This window comes from Dipteris shenzhenensis, chromosome 8 (genome assembly GCF_047967505.1).
Source record: "Dipteris shenzhenensis isolate YYH24624 ecotype China chromosome 8, Dip_SZ_1.0, whole genome shotgun sequence".
NCBI lineage: Eukaryota > Viridiplantae > Streptophyta > Polypodiopsida > Gleicheniales > Dipteridaceae > Dipteris > Dipteris shenzhenensis.
Genome location: NC_141603.1, coordinates 35,253,809 through 35,274,514, shown reverse-complemented (window position 1 = coordinate 35,274,514; position 20,706 = coordinate 35,253,809). Strand labels below are relative to the sequence as shown.

At 45.7% G+C, this 20,706-nt stretch overlaps 1 protein-coding gene across 2 annotated transcripts in view; it reads left to right on the top strand.

The window, feature by feature from the left end:
- Positions 1-4,437: 4,437 nt before the first annotated feature.
- Positions 4,438-20,706, top strand: part of LOC147899425 (uncharacterized) — a 41,624-nt gene continuing 25,355 nt past the window's right edge. For both annotated transcript variants that reach the window (XM_087378043.1, XM_087378044.1), the window contains exons 1-4: positions 4,438-4,937; positions 19,882-20,028; positions 20,112-20,223; positions 20,321-20,412. In XM_087378043.1, the coding sequence (XP_087234169.1) occupies positions 4,719-4,937; positions 19,882-20,028; positions 20,112-20,223; positions 20,321-20,412 (570 nt within the window). In that variant the 5' untranslated portion in view covers positions 4,438-4,718. The remainder of the gene's footprint in view (positions 4,938-19,881; positions 20,029-20,111; positions 20,224-20,320; positions 20,413-20,706) is intronic.

Below are 20,706 nucleotides of genomic sequence, written 5' to 3'. Positions count from 1 at the left end.
GCACTCTTGTCCAGGATATTAGGGCCATAAGTGGGTGTTGGTCATGCAAAATCTTGTGTGTGAAAATAACGTTTAAAAAAAAAAAAACATCGTGGTTCAATCACTCAAGGGCAAGGAGTGCAAAAAAAGCTTTCAATTACTATGTGTAATGCTAGATAAATACTTGCTAGAACCCTTGTAACATCATAATCATTTTGCTTCACACAATGTCTTTACGTCAAGATATGGATACACTATGAAAGACTTCAGACTCTGAACATTTTTCCACTTGAGATTTTGAAATGCCCATCAAAAGTTAGAGTCAATGGAAGGATGTCACATACTAGCTACAAATCCTTATCACCCTTTTGAAATCTTATTAGCTCCCGCCTCGCTCACTACTCACCACAGCTCTAAAAATCCTTATTGCCACTCTGCAAAACCCTATTCCGACTCTACTATTTCTTAGCATCACTCTATGAATCCTTATCCCCACTCTACCATTCAATATTCCTCCTTATCACCTCCCCATTCATCCTATAAAATCTTCCCTCCCCCTTTTGCTTGTCTCCCTCCTTTTTTTTGCATTTCCTCTTCCCTTTTTGAATCCTACAACACCTTCTTGATTTCCACCAATCCCTCTTCCATTTATGCGACCACTTTCTTCTCCTCTATTTCCTCCACTTCCCCAATTTTCTCCATCTTCTCATCCACGTCTACTACTCTACTATCTCAACCTCCACCTCCACCTCCATCGTTGCCCCCTCCATCATCTCCTTCTCCACTATCACTTTCATGGCCCTCGTTCTTGCACTTCCCTCACATGAATCCCCTCATGTGAAGCACCTCTCCCTTCTTCTCCATTTCCTCCACTTCTCCACAGCCAACTCTACCTCCTTCACTTTCTCCGTTGTCAATTCCACTTCCTCCATCTTCCTCTTCCTCGATCTCCCCCATTTCCTCCATTTCCTCCTCCTTCCCCTCATCTCTTTGTCTTCGTCCCCCCCTGCTCTCTCTCTCTCTCTCTCACGCACACAGCGCGCGCGTGCACACACTCACTCATCGAGCTTAGCCGCCTCCTACTCATCTAGCTCCCTCTTGCAGCTATTCAAGGGCACTCAAGCGCCTCTAGCTCCTCACCATCTCGTCTAAAGTCATCATCACAGCTCGTCCTGTCTCAGGTTGGTGCCACATCTCATCTCGACTCAGCTTGTCGCCACAGTCCATCTCCCAGGTTCACTCCAAAGTCCAACTTCCAAAGTCTATAGGTTGCTTCCATTTTAGCTCATTTTTGCTAGTTTTCTCTCAGCTTGTTTTCCCTCTTTTGTCTCTCAATTTAGTCCAGTCCCCAGCCCCTTAGTCACTTCAGTTCAGTCTCCAGGCCCTTAGTCACTTCAGTCCACACACAGTAAGTTTGAGGTCACTCCAGGTTTGGGCTGAACCCCTACCCCAACTTGGAGGTTAGGTCAAGCAAAGAAACACTAAAATTTATGCATGCCTTTCTGGAGTTTCCCAAGGTGGTCATTTGCTTTCTCAACACCTATACACAAGCCCTCGTACTAAGCCACCATTGTAGTGCTATCGACACCCACCCCCTATGCAAAGACACACAAACAAAGGATCATCTTTGACCCACAAGAGAAAATCTATTATTTGCAAACAAGAAATCAAAAAGCTCAAACTTCAACTTGTAGCTATTGGGAGGAAAGTCCAGGATATGCAAAGTAATGCAAAGCAAGAAATTATTGCAGAGGTCATACATAAATGTAATACTTCTCCACCGACACAGATACTTGTCTCCGCGGTTAAGGATATGATCACCAATCAAGTGAGCTATCGAGCAAGAAATGGCAATAGCTAATGCCAGCAACAAAGTCAATAAAGTGGATCTCTATACAGAAGTAAAAGAGCAAGAATCCAAAGCATGAATAAGATGATCTTGTGCATTGGGGCTCTGAAAGATGGTTTCCTTTATGATGATGAGGAGAAAGACATTGAGGAGATAATCATATGTCTTAACAAGGAAGTGCTAGTCAAATGGGATGAAAACGATGTCTGTGATATTAGCCAAAACGACCCACAAGCATGAGTCTCCTTCAGAGGGAAGGTAGCAAGAGGTAAGGTTATCATAAAAATGTACAAGCCGAAGGGTAGAAAATTTGGATATCTGAGGGGCTTACTCCAATCTAGCTCAAACATATAAACAGTGAAGTCACCAAAGTAAAGGAAGCACACAAGGTAGGCAAATAGGTAGTTTATCGAGATTGGAAAGCATTGATTAGGGACTTCAAATCTGAACCCAAAGACTCTCATTCTTAAATTGCTGTTATAAAGGTCACTTTATGATGATATTAGAATGTAGCTATGCCCAATAATAACTGAGGAGGAGCTAGCCTTGTGCACTTCCTCAATACTCTAGCTATCCAGATGTAGTAATTCACTTTTTGATGTTTGTACTTTGTCTCATAGACCCGTGAGTTCTTCTATATATGTATTAAACTCTCTCTTTCTCTCTCTCTCTCTCTCTCTCTCTCTCTCTCTCTCTCTTTTTCCAATCCACACTCAAGTCCCCCCTCTCCTCTCATCAGTCAGACTCTTGTTTCCCATCTTATTTCCCCCACATATTTCCCTAGCTCTTTTTGCCATGTTTTCCCTGTCTTGCTTGCCTTGACTGTTTCTCCTCATTTTGCCCCGTATGTTTCCCTCATTACCCCTCCTCCCTGGCGCTCAATGCTTAGCCCACCTCTCAAACCTTCTGCTCACTGCCCTCTTAGTGTACCCCTCATCACCGTCCTGCCTTGCTTGTTTCCCCCATTTCCCTTACTCCCTTCTTACACTGAATGTTTAGCCCCCCCTCTCAGCCTAACTCTCATACATTCCATTCTAGTAATCAAGTCCAAGAGACCCAAAGTATAATTGACAAAGACACACATGCATCAACTAAGGCACATATCTTCAAAGGATGGATGCAATCAGTGGAATTTTTGTATCATGGGAGACTATGCTATGTCTCCAACATCTAAACATCAACAATGATGGGATTGCACATTTAAAGAATGCATGCCCATATCAATTTTAAAATAAAGTCACAATCCATAGGTGAATAAGTGGTCAGATTAAATATCTATTTTAGACAGCACAAGACCCAATAAAATTCAAGAGTACACTTGCACAATCCATAGAAGCTACTGAGACCACAATAGATGCATGGAGGTCTCGAGCCTAATGCTGAATCAACACAAGAAGCAAGCATATATCTCCTACATTATTTAGCATCATTTAGGTATCCACGTTATGTGAGTGTAAGCTCCTTCAAAAGAGGATAATGAGGGGGTTATTGCCTTACTCATAAAGGCTGGCTTTTTGAGCACACAAATAGGGTAGACCCTTGGAGGCCTTTGTAAGACCCTGCATGGGTGATTTACAAAGTAGCCCTTTCCTTTGTTGTTGGGAATGGAGCCTATAAAGCACTTACTATTACTCCTCTTTATTCTCTTATCGATGTTCTTAGTAAACTACTCTTAGTAAAACTACTCTAAGATCCTTATTAGTGGTGCAAGCACGATAGCTTTTTTAGTATATAAATAGGTACGGATTAGACACACCCCTAGCATCATGGAGAGGGACTCCAAACACATGGGGAGATCAGGGGAGGTGTAGAACTTATCTCCTAGGCTACCATTAGATAGACTTTTGAGGTCGTCAAGGTTTGTGTGAGAGCGTTTTGACACCTTAGAGTTTTGTTCACATACTCTGAGAAGGAAAAAGACAAGGGAGAAAGAATGCTTGTAGAGAGAGAGACACACAGAGAGAGAGAGAGAGAGAGAGAGAGAGAGAGAGAGAGAGAGAGAGAGAGAGCTTAGAAAACCCAAATTTTTAAGGGAGTGGTAGCTTAGGTGATTCGGGCATTTACCCACTTGAGTTGGTTGCCCACGTTCTATTCCCTCGGGGAAGACCCCTACTGCCTATTAGCATAGGCGACGGGCGATTGTGCCTAGTGTTCACTTCCCAACAACTTGGGGCTTCAAACTTTTGAAGTTTTTAAACTTGGCCAACACTAGAGCGTTTTATGAAACTCTAAAATCATACGAAGCCATGTGGCACATTCTAAGCCGTTAGATCAACTGACCTATTATTAGCTACTTACAAAATACTTGGCAACTGGCCAAGCATTCTAGTTAAGCTTATAAGAAAATGTTTTTTTATAGGTGAAAATGAAAATGTTGCAAGGTTTTCTCATAACACTGGTTGTGCGCGCTTGGAAGATGGCAGTGTCAAAACAAACACAAAGTAAGGACAAATAAATTTTGAATTAATTTTAAAAAGTAATCAAGACATTGCGTCTGCTTTTAATTTAGGGCGTGTGGGATTAATGTAAAGTTAATCAAATCGAGATTAAGATTAATTGAAAAAGTAATCACACGACATTGCTTGCGGCTGCTTTTGAGCGGTGCGTCGGCTTCCATGAGCAACAATTCTGGAGCAAAAGGTCATTTTGATCTTCAATTTTGGAGCAGAAGGTCATTTTGATCTTACACCAGCAGCGTCGCAGGAGAAATTTGTTGCTCTACGCTCACGGAATTTGAAATCCCGTGAGATTTGCGAGAGATTTTGAGCTTTCGCAGAGCTCTCGAGATGTATTAATCTGAGAGCAAAGCACGCAGCGGCATCATCAAAAAAACTGTTTCTTCATCGGAGAGAATTCGAAGGTTTTGAGCCGCACATTACCAACGATCGACATGGCTCCGCCCGCTGCGGGTGGTGGCGGTGGTGTAGTCCCGGCAGGTCAAGCCAGTGGTGGCCGCCAACAGCCTCAGCAGCAGGGCCTTGGACAGATGTTGTTCGGCGTTTTACGAATGGCCATTTTTTGGTACATCGCTACGCGGATGTTTTCTTCGAAGAAACCTGTTAATCCGGCGATGCTTATGAACAACCTCATCCCCAAAGGCGAAAAGCTGGTAAGGTGTTTCACCTGTTTCGATAATTTCATAGGCCTTCCAGTGCGGTAATCATAGCTTGACTCGGTGTCTTATGGACCCATTTACGCGCTACCAAAAATTTCTGTTAGCTGCCAGATGAATATCAAATTTCGTACGCTCCTTTAAGGTTATCTTTTTTAGATCGAGAAGTTGCGTGCTAATTACCTTTTGACTAGCGGTCTAGTCGATGCTTGGTTGCCGACGAGGGATGCACAGATCGGGCTTTGATTGGGCTGAAGTATACATATTCTAGACCTTTTTAGAGCCACTACGTTAAAATTAACATTTGCAATGAGCAGTTTTCGCCTCTAGAATCACTCGGAACGATTTTCAAGCACAAGCGCAGATATATATCTAGTGATATTACGCTTTTGACTAGGTGCAAGGGGAAAATTAGATGTCAAAGCGAGCAAGCTTAAAAATTCTAGTCAAATTAGCATGAGATACAATTTTGAAGTTTTGTTCGCTTTTTTTTCTTGGTTTTGTTCTCTGCCTAGGCCAGGTCTGAGAACTTCATCTTCGAGAAGAAATCTAGGGATTTTTGAGTTGCTCTTGTGAATAACAGTATGGCTTTTAATCTCTTTACAGTTTTTACCACCGAGGATTTTGATGCAGGTATTCTTTAGTATACATTGGTCTGGCTTCATATCGACCGCTTTTCCATCCATGCAACACTTTGTGCTGGTCCTTAATGGCATTATGCTTATCGATTGCGGGTGTTTCTTTTTTGGTGTGAGCGTGAGAGGACTGTGACTTGATTGGAAGGTTTAAGGAGACCTTTTGCAGTAGGCTTTGACCTCAAAGAAGAGCTTTTTTACCATTTTTGTGGTCAAAGTTTCTGAAAAGGATCTTTGGAGGTCACTGTTGTGGTCGGGGCAGCCAAGCTTGCTGTGTCCAACCTGTTCGTCACTTTTGCCAATTTACAACAGCTTTATTGTTCTGTAGTTCACATTGAAGCTGCTCTCCATCTGTGCGTGCAGTGCTTTATAGTCATGGAAAGTTAGAAGGTTCTAGGGCTAGGGTCATTGCTTGTGTGGTTGCTTGACTGCTTGCATTTAGAGCTAGGCTGCTCTAAATTTCTATTATGAAATACTTTCTCTTTCATAGTCTTCTTTCTATGCATTCTAGAACTGTTTTGCTAAGAACTGTGACTGTAGAGTTAAGCTAGCGTTTGTGGCTATACTATTGTTAGAAAATGACCCAACAGAGGGTACACGCGGCAGAAGACTTATAGTAATGCCTAGGAGCTCACACAGTGTGGTGTGGGTGTGGAATCACAAACTTCTTTACTTAGTGTGCATAAAATAGGTGTGCAGACTCATCAATAGACAATGAACCAGCCAGATATAGAAGACACCAAAATATATAGTTCCGTCCAAAACTATGGACACAATACAAAAGAGATAGATCCAGAGTCCCACCAATGGTGTGGTCCTCTGATCTTACCACAAGGTCCTTCTCCTATCAGCTGGCTATCTCTAGACTCGAGCCCGCGTGCTCCACCTCGAGCTTCTGTAGACTTTCCGTCGAGTGTGTTCTTCTCCACCTTACTGCCTGTGAATCAGCCTAGGTGGGCAGCCCCTGCCAAGCTTTGTCTGCAGCACATAGGTCCCTGTTCCACTGCTCCAACCTGCTTGTGAATGGCTGCTCCAGAAGGTATGATGATCACAACACCTTGCTGCCCTAGAAGACAGCCAAGGTCCCAGCCCTTAGGGAACTCAGTCTGCAGCACTCCTTCAACTCTCCTTTACCTCCAAGATGAGGCCAAAGGGAATGCCTTCAGGCTGCTCCTGTCTGCTCCACTTTCTGCTGGATGTTGGATGAATAATGGGGCATGAAGCCCCTCCTTTTATAGGCCTAGGGACCTGTCAAAAACCCGACCAGTCTGTCCCAATCTGGGCCGACTGGACAGACCAGGTTGGCTGGCCCAACTGACCTGGTTGGCTCAGCCCAACCAGCCCTTTAAGGGCTCACAAAACGAAGCCTTTATGGCCCACACTTTTAGGGCTTGTGGCCCTCCAATCAAGGCAGGAGCTCAGCCTATATAAGGCATGCCATTGCCCACTGGCAGCCCCATTTGCTGCTCTACCAGGCCCCATGCAGCCCCGTACACCTGCGCTCCTGACCTGCCATGTCAGCGCGTGTTTACCCTGTTCTCCTGATCTGCCACGTGTGCGCCTCAGCTTTGTACTATTCCGTACTGTTGCTGATGTCATCGTGCCTTTCATAGGGTCCTGCTGCAGTCTACTGAGTGCCTCATGCCAGGCCTGATCCAAAACACCGTGTCCCTGCCATCTTCTTGCACATGAGCTGCTCTTGATGCAGCCTTTCATCCTTGGGATACCCCACCAACCATGAATGCTCCAGATCTGTCCGAGATCCATCCGAGATCCACACATCCAGGTAATCTCTCTTTGGGCACATCTTGGCCTAGGTCTCCTTCCCCCACGTTCTCCTCATTTGGGGGCTTACAGATGGGGAGGTGACCTTTTTAATACCCCCTCTCACCAACACATCCAGGCCCAATGTCAACAAGTCGATGAAGATGCTCCAGTAACTCCCTGGTCGTAGTCCTCTGGAACTTTTCGATGTCGAAATCTTTTCCTGGCTTTTCATCCAGTGGCTCCTGCTCTACCAGGTCCGGTTCCGCTTCCGCACACCATCCTGGTACACAGGTCCATCTTTGGTAGCACCTCCTGGCACCACCTCCTTCAGTCACGTTCCTGCCTTCGAACTCGAGCAACCCACCCTCTACGATCTTCCTGTTGTCCCCCTCATAATGAGTGAACAACCTGGAGTCTTCCAGGCACCATGCTCTGAGGGTCTGTTTCAACCCGTCCTTCCTTTGCCAAGGTCTGCAACAAAAGTACATCTCCAGATAACCTGGACCACGAACTTTCTGGACCGCGAACTTTAAACGCACCTGACTGAACCTGAGTCACCCTCCTTTTCGGAAGGGCACAATCCTCGAGTCGTGGAAGTTGATTCCCTAGAGCTTTTGAATCAGGGTCGTCCTTCAGCAAGGTCCCTGCCTTCAGGCTCCCACACCTGTGAGCCTCCTACTTGGGCTCTGATACCATGGTAGAAAATGACCCAACAGAGGGTACACGCAGCAGAAGACTTATAGTAATGCCTAGGAGCTCACACAGTGTGGTGTGGGTATGGAATCACAAACTTCTTTACTTAATGTGCATAAAATAGGTGTGCAGACTCATCAATAGACAATGAACCAGCCAGATATAGAAGACACCAAAATATATATTTCTGTCCAAAACGATGGACACAATACAAAAGAGAGAGATCCAAAGTCCCACCAATGGTGTGGTCCTCTGATCTTACCACAAGGTCCTTCTCCTATCAGCTGGCTATCTCTAGACTCGAGCCCGCGTGCTCCATCTCGAGCTTCTGCAGACTTTTCGTTCAGTGTGTTCTTCTCCACCTTACTGCCAGCGTGTTCTTCTCCACCTTACTGCCTGTGAATCAGCCTAGGTGGGCAGCCCTTGCCAAGCTTTGTCTGCAGCACACAGGTCCCTGTTCCACTGCTCCAACCTGCTTGTGAATGGCTGCTCCAGAAGGTATGATGATCACAACACCTTGCTGCCCTAGAAGACAGCCAAGGTCCCAGCCCTTAGGGAACTCAGTCTGCAGCACTCCTTCAACTCTCCTTTACCTCCAAGATGAGGCCAAAGGGAATGCCTTCAGGCTGCTCCTGTCTGCTCCACTTTCTGCTGGATGTTGGATGCATAATGGGGCATGAAGCCCCTCCTTTTATAGGCCTAGGGACCTGTCAAAAACCCGACCAGTCTGTCCCAATCTGGGCCGACTGGACAGACCAGGTTGGCTGGCCCAACCGACCTGGTTGGCTTAGCCCAACCAGCCCTTTAAGGGCTCACAAAACGAGGCCTTTATGGCCCACACTTTTAGGGCTTGTGGCCCTCCAATCAAGGCAGGGGCCCAGCCTATATAAGGCATGCCACTGCCCACTGGCAGCTCCATTTGCTGCTCTACCAGGCCCCATGCAGTCCCGTACACCTGCGCTCCTGACCTGCCATGTCAGCACCTGTTTACCCTGTTCTCCTGATCTGCCACGTGTGCGCCTCAGCTCTGTACAATTCCATACTGTTGCTGATGTCATCGCGCCTTTCATAGGGTCCTGCTGCAGTCCACTGAGTGCCTCATCCCAGGCCTGATCCAAGACACTGTGTCCCAGCCATCTTCCTGCACATGAGCTGCTCCTGATGCAGCCTTTCATCCTTGGGATACCCCACCAACCATGAATGCTCCAGATCTGTCCCAGATCCACACACCCTCCCCCACGCTCTCCTCATTTGGGGGCTTACAGATGGGGAGGTGGCCTTTCCAACAACTATGTCAAAGACAAACGCTGTGTGATAGACTTTAAAAGGTTGTTGCTGAGCTAATAGGGTCTCAGGCAATAGGCTACAAGTTGAATGTTGTAGTATGTGGTCAAGCGCTAGCATTATAAAAAATGGATGGTAAAGGGCTTTGACATCAGAGATCTTGTCATAGGTGTTGGAGGAGTACCATTTACAATACCCAATGGTGAATGCTTTAGTATGTGGTAAATCACGAGCATCATCAACAGTGGATGATGGAGGGCTTTGGCATCAAAGATTGGGGCACATAAGCATGGATAGCAGTGGGCAGAGGTAACTGGGTAGTATAATTTATAATGCCCAATGGAAACGACAGCATCTAGCACATAATCTACTGTCTATTGGATCTATTGAAATGATGAAACGAAGGTAGAGTAATTCAGAAACCCTACTAATACGAAGGTAGAGTAATACAGAAACTCTAATAATAAGATGGATTGGAGTTTTAGTATATTAAACTCTTTCAACATTGTACAATCCAATTCTGGGATGTATGTACTGTGTGTTGGCTTTATTGCAAATCATGATGCAAAGGTAGAATTCTACACAGACAAAATGCTTTGTGATAGACTTGCTAAGAGGTTGTTGCCATTGGCGACAGGGTTCTAGTTAATAGATTGTACAAGTAGTATGGAGTAAAGCACCGGCTTTGGCATTTGAGATTTGGTGTATAAGCATGGTCTGGTATTTCAAGGACCATAATCTAGTTGAAAGTCTACTGGTGCAAAGGAGTGTGATGCAAATTTGTGATGGGTGCATGAAAGATAGCAGTGCAAAGAAGAGCAACGAGATTACATATTTTGTGCATAGCAATGTATGTTGCAAAATGCAGACTAGGTCAAAAGGGGAGAGCTTTATGTCTTAGCATTCACAGATGATTGCAGTGAGAGAACTTGGATTTCCTTTTTTGATGAAAGGGTTTGCCAAGTTGAAAGAATGGATGGTAATGGTTGAAGAACAAACTATTAAGTGTACACCTCGAACATATGTCAAGAGATGAGTGAACACCCGAATAAGTTTAGTGCTTGGAAACCTAATATTTTACACCTAAGAGTTTTTGGTTGCAATGCAAATGCTTATATTCTCAATGAGAAATGGGATGAATATGCGAGGGCTTAACATTTTCCTAATGAAGAAACCATAGAAAATATTGGGTAAGATGTGAAGTTTGATGAATTATGTGATGCAATGTGACATATCAAGGATGATTATCAAGAAGCCATGGTTGAATCTTAAAGGCTTGACTCTGACCCTAAAGTTGAAGAGAAAAGATGTAAACTTGAAAAACTTAGATGCATTTTGTAGCCATTCAAAGATGTTAACACGAATGTATGAGGCAGAGATAAAAGATATCGCTCTTTAAAGATTATGAGCAAATCTTGCATTGATCGCACACATTGTAGATTTACATAAGCTTGCAAACTACAAAAAGGCTTCAAGGAAAAGGGGATGGACAGCACCTATGCATCGGAACCAAAAAACTCTTGAATGTTTTATGATAGTTTCTTACCCGAGTAAGCCTCTAGAGTTGTCTTTCCCACAACTACTTTAGTCATCATCTGGTTAACCATGTGGGCAGACCGTGGGACACTCTTGCCGCTCACCTTGCTCGAACCCATCTCCACTATCGTTTGGTTCTTCTGCTTGCCACCCTCTTTGGTCGGAATGCACATGCTATCGTCGATTGCCATTCTTCTTGCAGTAAGCATTGAATTCATTTGACGTGAGTTCTCCCCCTTTGTCTGTTTTGAAATTCTTGACTTTCTTTCTTGTTTCTTTCTTAATCTTTGCTCTCTATTCCTTGAATTTCTCAAGGGCCTGTGACTTTAATACACCCAAGCTATTCTACTGAAATTACCAATAAAGGTGAGAAAATACTTTGACCATGAAAGTGCATGGGCCTATGGATAGAATGAACCACCTCTCTGTGGCCCAGGGGCTGACTCGTGGCCTCCGTCAAGAATGGCCTGTTGTTTCTCTTCTTTAATGCAAGCTTTGCAAATCTCTTACTTATTTGATAATTGTGGAAATCCATACACCATGCGCGCCTTGCGCATCTCCTCTAGAGAGACGTAGTGGATGTGCGTGAACCTCTAGTGCCATATTTGAGACATCCCCGTGCCCCATAGCACTTATTTTGTAGATCCCTTCTTCTTCAACTCCTTGAGCGATTAGTAAACTCAAGGTTAAGTGTATACTACATCCAATGTGCGGGTACCCTTAAGTTAGGGACATCCTTGGGTGAGTATAAACACGAGGATCCCACGAGGATGGACTCCTTGGGCCTTATTTGTCGCGTGGGAGTGTAGCATTTGGCTGCTCCCTTGCTAAAACAATTCGGTTCGGTGGTTTGGCACCATAGTTTCGTGTGCCTAGCTTGTGGGGAGGTTTATGGGCTGCATGGTGCCATGTGGTGCCTTTGCATGGCTCATACATATTTTTTTGAATATGTGGCAGCCATGCACATGCGGGAGTGTGCATGTATGCAACATGCAAGCTTTGCATTTATTGGTAGAAATGACATGCGGGACTTGAGATTTCCTTGCATAGGAGTCATGCATGCTCTTTACCAGGGGTGCATGCTTGGAAAGTAACTGTGATGGGCCTGTTTTTGGAGCCTAAGAAATCACTATAAACATGGTACCAATGTAGTACTAACAGTACTAATATAGTACTATATGTTTTTGTACAATACTAATATAGTAGAGCACTATGGTATGTGCTATATAATATCACACGTATGAAGTAGGTAGGTGGGATTAGCATTGCTAGGTGCAAATCTAGGTAGCTCTAGGCATGGGAGCTAGGAAGTAGCAATAGAGAACGTATAAGAGTTTTTGGTTTTGCCTTTGTGCATATCATGATTTTCCTAATATGATTCTATGGAGGCCCTGGTTACAAGAAGTGATGATGGAGTGCTCACGACCACTCATGAATAACTGGCATACCCACAGACTTCTGATCGTGGATGTTGGGAAGTTGGCAGCTAAGTACGATGGAGACTGAGGGAAGCACTGAGAGATGAGTGCACTGTACTGGAGTCTTTATGACAAATGTAGTGGTTGCATGGTGGCTGGCATGAGTAGTCAACAGTAATGGTCGGTTAGTTACATGTGCTCCTGTGGTTTACTATGGAGACACCTTTAGGAAAAACTCAAAAAGTAGAGGTTGCATGGGTGCATGTCAGCCAAAAATAGATCTGAGGTATTTGTTTGCATGAAGAGCTACTTTTGGAGGGGTTTGTAGTGCCAAAAAGCAGAGGAGGTTGTGTTTTTCATGGGCAGATTGTTAGAAATCGACCAACAGAGGGTACGCACAGCGGAAGACTGATAGAATAGCCCAGGAGCTCATACAGGGTGTATGTGGGAGTGGAATCACAAACTTCTTTAACTCATGTGCATCACATAGATTTGCAGACTCTGTTAGAAATGAGTCAACAGAGGGACGCACAGCGGAAGACGCCCAGGAGCTCACACAGTGTGGTGTGGGCTGTGGAATCACAAACTTCTTAACTTATGTGCATGGATGTGCAAGCCAGTGTATAGACAATGCTCAGAGACAAATATAGAAGCAACACTTTATATTTCCGTCTGTCCAGAAACTAGGACAGGATACAATACCAAAAGGTTCTTCAACTATAAGCCTGGCACTTCTAGATCTCTGAGCCCGCGTGCTCCACCTCGAGCATATGTAGACTCTCTGTCTAGATCCCTTCCACCTTGTTGTCCGGAAGCCAGCCTAGGTGGGCAGCACCTTGAGCTCAGTCTGCAGCCCTATGGCAGCCTCCTTCTCCTCCTGTGTGTAGGTTCAAGGGTGGGCTAGGTGCTGCTGCTGTCTGCTCCCCAACTGCTGCTGCAAGTGATGTTGAATGAGGGCTGGAGGCCCTCCTTTTATAGGCCCCAAGGGGGCTGGCAAAAATCAACCAGCCTGCAGCAAACTGGCCGACCAGTCTGTGGCTGGTCCAGCCCTATTAGGGCTCACAAACCGGGGCCTTTTGGGCCCACTCTTCTAGGGCCTTGGCCCTCCAAACAAGGCAAGGGCCCAGCCTATATAAAGGCAGGTCCCTGCCTCATGGCAGCCTCTTTGCTGCTCCAACAGGCCACATCCAGCCCCGTACTGCTCCGTACAGTTGCGTGCCACCTGTCTCGGGTCTGCACACCCTCCGTACTGCTCCGTACAGCGGCGCCACCTGTCCTGGGTCTTCTCTAGATGTGCTGCCCACATGACAGCCATGATGCTGTCCATGTGGCAGCCCCTTTCTCTCTTTTTCTGTGGGGTACTGCCCTAGGTCTCCCTCCCCCATGCTCTCCTATGGGGGCTTACAGATGGGGAGGAGACCATTCCAACAGGGTCATCAATAGACAGTAATCCAGCCAGATATAGAAGCTACCAAAACAATATATTCCATCCAAAACTATGGACACAACAAAAGAGAGATAGATCCAAAGTTCCACCAGAGCGTGGTCCTTTGATCTTACCCCAAGATACTACTACTATCTGTCGGATATCTCTAGACTCGAGCCCGGGTGCTGCACCTCGAGTGTATGTAGACTCTCCGTCTCGATCCCTTCCACCTTGCTGTCTGCAAACCAGCCTAGGTGTGCTGCCAATGAGTGAGCTAAATCTGCAGGTCTCCAGCCAAGTTCTCCTCCAGGATGAGGCCCAACTGTTGCTGCTGGTGCTGCTTCTTTCTGCACCTCAAAGGCTGCTCCAAGAAGATGGTGTATGAGGGCCTGGAGGCCCCCTTTTTATAGGCCCCCAAGGGGCTGTCAAAAATACTGACCAGTCAGCCCTAATGGCCAACTGGCTTGCTGGCCGACTTGATTGGCTGGTCGAACCAGCCCTGTATAAGGGCCTATGGCAGGCCCTTTTGGGATGCTGCCTTGTCACAGTCGGAGCCTATTGCAGGCCCTTTGCCTGCCCAATGCCCCCGCCTGGTAGCTGCTCTGTCGCGGCTCTTTTGCAGCCCATGTACTGCCCTCTGCAGGCGCCCTTTTGGCCTGCCATGCTGTGCCATGTGCCAGCTCTGTTCCGCCTCCTGCCTCCTGTGCGTGCCTGTCAGGGGCCTGTTCCAGCCCGTACATTCACGCCATGCTGTGCCTCTGTTAGCCCACTGGCCCTGCCTTTACAGCTACCCACATGGCAGCCTGTGTGCTGCCCATGTGGCAGCCTCTCTCCTTTGTTGTGCGCTGTCCACATGACACTCTGTTTGCTGTTCATGTGGCAGCCCTGTTAGCTGTCCTGTCCCTGTGAGGTGCTGCCCATGTGGCAGCCCCCTCTCCACCATGAGTCTTCTGCCCACACGACAGCCAAGATGCTGTCCATGTGGTAGGCCAATCCATCTCTGGTCCATCCCCCTGATGCACTCCTCATTTGGGGGCTCACAGATGGGGAGGTGACCATTCCAACAATGGGACGTCGCAGGGCTGTTTTTGGAACAGATTCTTACACGAGAGCTGCTTTATACATGCAGTTTTCATAATAGGCGAGCAATGCAGAGACCATGTCTTGAGCTACATATCAAATTTTGACGTGCTTTTGAAAAAAAGTTGTAGAGCAGCTAAAGGGCTACATTTTTTTGTTTTTAGAGTGCATCAATGTGACTAATGCATCAAAAGTTATTGCTTCTACAAGGACTGGCAGGTGGTTGAGAGATATTGTGCCAATTTTTGGCACTGGTTTCAGGTGTTGTGGGCCTGTGAGCACACATGTACAAAGAGGATTGGCATTGTGTTGTGGTGTAAGGTTTCTTGTTCTTACGCTGAGTCTGGCATTGGGATTTGGAGTTTGTTGGAAGCATAGTAGGCGAGGAGTTTCAAATGCATTTCGGGGTTTCGGAACGTTTCGAGGCAAACCCAAAACCTTTGTAAAAGCGTTTCATGCATAATAGGGTATTTAAATATATTATTTTTCCCAACAATATTAAAACATTTTAGATTATTACCACCAGAAGTCCGATACTTGAAAAAAACTCATGAAACATAGTGCACAGACATTTGGTACGTCACTTAGAACTTGAAATTGGATGCTTGAAACATATTACTAAATCCTAAATCAGAAAATTAACAAGACATCAATGTAGATTCAAGCTTTAATGGTCATATTTCAAAATTGAAAAAGATACATCCATGGAATCATGAATCATGATTTTTGTCTGTGCTGCACTTGGACGGGCTGAAGGAAAATGTACGGGCTGAAGGTCGATTTCAGCATACGTTCAGCAATTTGAGACGTACGGTTGAAAAAATGCAACGCGACACCAGATTTCCCAAAATTGGGACAAATTGGGATTTTTGGAACATTGGGGGGTTTTGGGGGTCCCGAAACGCGAGTTTCAGAACCAAAACGTTTCGTGCGTTTCGGGCCTACTATGGTTGGAAGGTGTGTCTTGGCAACAATCTTGTTTCTAACTTGCAAGATTGTTGCTGGTTTCATGCTAGAGATTTAATGTGTTGAGAAGTAGGTGTTTGGTGAAGAGTTGAGGAAGCAGGTTTTGGAGAAGTAGTGGCAAATTGATTTGCAGGATTGACAAGTGTGCCATAGGCCAATAGACACTTTTTGTTGGAATAGGGTTGGTCACCTCCCCACCTGTGAGCCCCCATATGATGAGTGCATTGGGGAGGGTGGCCCATAGAATAGTATTAGTCATGGGGCTGCCACATGGGTAGCACATGGGCTGCCATGTGGGCAGAAGAGAGAGAGTGAAAGACCCTGGCAAAGAGAAGCCTCCATGGAGGGCAGATGTGGCAAAGAACTCCAGAGGCTGTCCACAAATGGAAAGGGCCTTACACGGAACACTGTACGGAAGGCTGATGTGACATGATGGGCCTGGCAGGCTGCGGAACAAGAGCAGAGAGCTGGCGCAGCAGATCCTGTATGGAAGGCTGATGTGGTAGGATGGACTTGGCAGGCTACGGAACAGGAGCAGAGAGCTGGCGCGGCAGATCATGGCAGTTTTGAGAAGAGAATGGGGCAGGTCTGGGCCCAATGTGGGCTGGACCAGCCAGCAGCAGTGGCTGGAAGCCATGTGGCTGGTGGGGCCAGCACAAGCCTCTATATAGGGCTATAAGGTCCCTACGGTCGGCCAGTTTGCCCTAGGGGATTGGTTATCTACAGGGCCCCTGGGGCCTATAAAAGGAGAGGCATTCAGCCTCATTTTGGCATCGACTCAGAGCAGCTCCCACAGAGCAGGAAGGAGCAGTAGTGTGCCTACACTTGGGCCTATCTATAGAAAGTGAAGGAGGGCAAACATAGGCTGCAGACTTAGCTCAAAGGCTGCTCACCTAGGCTGGTTATCTGGACAGCAACGTGGGAGGCATCATTTGGACAGAGAGTCTACATAAGCTCAGTGGAGCATGCGGGCTCTGAGATCTAGAGGTGCCAGGCATATAGTAGGAGAATATTTTGGTATTGTATTTTGGACTGACGGAAATATATATGTGTTGCTTCTATATTTGTCTTGATGCACAGTCTATTTGCTGGCTTGCACACACATCAATGGTTGTGAAGTACACACATGTTTATGAAGTTTTGATTCCACAGCGAAACACTTTTGTGTGTAGCCTCTGCAGGAATTGGATCAAGCTCTTCCCTCTGAATAGAAGCCTCAGCCTGCTCACCAGCTACTGTTTCTTCTTGAATTGGCATTCTCCCAGTCCTTATGGAATCCTCTAATTGCTCCACATCCAACCTGGGGTCTAAGTCATAAGAGCCTGCCTTCGCATTTTATTAGCAGCCTGCCTTGTAGGTATTCTGTTTAGAAAATTGCCTGAACAGTAAATTGGATGTTCGAACACTATTTAGGTCTTAGAAACACTGTATGGCAAGAGGACTCAGTCTGAACATAAGTACCACTGCCAGGACACAGCAGTTTCGCTGTCCTTGTGGCAGTTGCGAAGCACAGCTGGCAGAATTAGGACTCAGACCTTAGATATGGACACGGTAGAATAGGGCTGATTAGAAGCTAGGACTGAAAAGCCCCAATTTTCCAGGGTTAGAAGAGCAAATAATGACTGCTGGAAGCCAAATTGGAACTGCTGGACCCCAATTTCGAGATAGCTGGTAGGGTAAATGACCTCAGATTCCCTTGAAACTTGGTACAGTGCTGTAATCTGCTGGGGCGAGTTTGATTATGCAGAAAATTATTGTGAGTGTCCATATAGCAGCAGATTCACACTTCTGCCTGCGTCGGGCAGTTCTGGTCCAACTTTGGGAATTTCAATGCAGTACCTTAGGACTTGTATTCAGGAGATCATTGCGCTCAGAATGATGTAAGAAACTTGCAATACTGAAAAATTCAAAATTTTGGCTCTCTAACAGCCTGACACGTGGCAGACTCATTGAGAAAACTTATGGCGACCAAATTTGATACGGAGGTGCATCATAGGCCCATGAGCTCATGCTCCAATTTTCAGCTTGAAATGGCAAGAATGTACCCACAAAATTCCCTGGAAAGTGCTTTGATACCACTGAAACAAGACTGCTCCTAACCACGGATATCTCCAACTAACCTAGCTTAAATGGAGAGATCTAGGCTAGCTTAGCAAGTCTAGAACAAATAAGAATATCTTTGAACAGGGATTGCATCATGTAGAAATAGGAAATGCATCGCTTGATTGTACAGAGGAAAGGATTGAAAAGTACCTCTAGAAATGAGGGAGAGTAAGTCAGGAGCTGGACTTACACAGGAACCTGTGAGGGGCTGCACAGGGACAGGAAAGAGGTTAATTCCTTATTAGATTCAGAGCTCCTGCTTGTGAGACTCCAATTTGGCAGAGTTTCAGTGTATTCGTTAGAAGCTGAGTACAAATGAGAGAGCTATACCTTTTATAGGATTAGGGCAGGCTGTTTTGACATCTTTATTTATGGGATGGTGCCCATAGATTGCCACGTGGCATTAGTCAAGCAGCCTAGAGTTCTTAGTACAAAATACAAAGCCAACTTAAAAGCTACTAAGGCTGGTTACACACCGCCCATCGCCCGCCCAAGTGAGAAAAGGGGATGGGTAGGGTGGGTTACACACCAAAGGCAAAGAATATCTAAAAAAAAGAGCTCATTCAATGCAAGCACTGTGAAATGGCTTACGTGGTGTAGGTTACTTGTTTTGTGATTGGAGGTCGTGGGTTCAAGCCCCATTGTCATAGCTTGGGCAACCTTTGGGCAAGGGGTGGTGGCTGCCCAAGACCTTGGGCGCCCCCTTTTTGCGCGCCGAATCAATGGCCGCTACATGGCGGACACGTCGGCAAATGCCCCTTTCCAATGTTGGGCAAGCGCCGGTGTGTAACTGCCCTTTGGTTACACACCGCCCATTGACCGCCGAAGTGAGAAAAGGGGATGGGCGGGGTGGTTTAAACACCAAAGGCAAATAATATCTAAAAAAATGAGCTCAGTCAATGCAAGCACTGTGAAATGGCTTACGTGGTGTAGGTTACTCGTTTTGTGATTGGAGGTCGTGGGTTCAAGCCCCACCGTCAGAGCTTGGGCACCCTTTGGGCAAGGGGTGGTGGCTGCCCAAGACCTTGGGCGCCCCCCTTTTGTGAGCCGAATCAACGGCCGCCACATGGCGGGTACGCCGGCAAATGCCCCTTTCCAATGTTGTGCGGGCGCCGGTGTGTAGCTGCCCTAACATGAATGTTCTCTCAAGAGATCTTCTTGCTTACCTTGAGTAGCTCCCCCTGCTGGTCGGCCTCTTTATGCAGGCCAACTGGCCGACTTGCTGGTCATTCTATCCTGATCCAGGGTTGTCAGGTCTGGTTGGCTCTACCCCACTAGGCTGGTCAGGGTTATTAGAGTCTTTTAACCCAAGGAGATATAGGGAATGTGCAATTTGCAGGAAATATTCTCAAACACATACTCAGTTTGATGATAGGGATTCTTGGCTCTTAGTTTAGCCTTGTGCTTACTGTTTTAGACTCTCCAAGCACATATTATAATAACAGCAGGGTCAAGCCAGGAAACAATCATCTTCTTTGTGCCTTGTGCCCAAGTAAACTCCAAATTAGGCTCCCAAATTAAAAAAAGGCCATCTATGGAACTTAGAAAAGTGTACACTGGAAAGGTCTTTCCATCTCTTAGCTGCTTGTTACAAACTGTTGCTTGAATTGGTCATTCCTTTTCTCAGCGTTCTTGCATTTCTTGCTCTTCTTGACCATCCAAAAAATGAGGGAGTTTGGGCGAGTGGAGCTCTGTTTTTCTTCTTCATAGATGACATATTTGACTGGTTCTGAAGGTATAACAGAAGGGTTAACATGAATCAACCTTGTGTGCTTGAAAGGTATATATCTCCAGTTGATCTTTCTACATAGGCTGTTTCTGAGAGTCTTTGATCAGGAGGAAAGCTTTACTTTAAATATGCCCTTTGGAAACAGTACTCTATGTTCTTAAATATTGATGGTCAAGGGCATGGGGCAAGTGACGAAGTCATTTTTCAATCTTAAATTTTCTTGGTGTGTGTGCGTGGATATACGTCTGCACACATTAAATGTATATTAGATAAATGCTCAGATGATTGTATCTGGTGGATTCAGGATATGTGGCTTTACACCTCTCAAGAAGAGAAGTTTGTTGACTTTGGAAATGAAAAAGCACTGGTCTGGCATGAAACGAATTTGCCATATGCAGTGTGGGGACCTGATAGTGTTCGCCATCATCATCTTGTCTTTAGCCCTTCTGAAGTAAGTAGCTCCAAATAATCATGTCCCATTGTATTGATCATCTGGAACTTCCGTTGATTGTCACTTTTTTGATTACCGTGCAGGTTATGATGCATAATGGAAGTGTTTATGCTCATGTTTTCTTTGCTCGCTCGGGCTACACTCCTGATCCCAGTGATCCAGAATATGACCCTTTGTCTTTCAGCAGATCGCATCGTGAGTGGCTTGATACCAATTCTCCGCACCTTAAAGTGACGTGGCAAGTCTTGAGGTGCCTTTTATTTCGACTGACTTCTTTTTTTGCTGCACGCAGCTATTCTAATTTTCCTCCCAAAGCCTAAGGTTGACAAAAGGAAGAGTCTTCTGGGTGGTGTGAATGAGGAACAAACACTTGCAGATCCTCTGGTATAGAAAATTTCCAAAAATATCCTTACCAAATTACGTTGCATCTTTGTCAATACTGTCAACATTTTGTGTTTTGATCATGTATTTTATGCGAAGGGGTGTTGTACAACGGTTTTGCAATGTGTAGATCACCAACATTCAGAGCTATACATTATTCATCGAAATGGATTGTGACAAATTATGCTTCTCTAATTGGATGCTTGCAACACATATTTTTTGTTATGTTTTTACTGGTTGGGGAAACCAGACCTCTGGTTATTTTTTGTAAAACCTGCAAAATTTTGTGCACTTTTT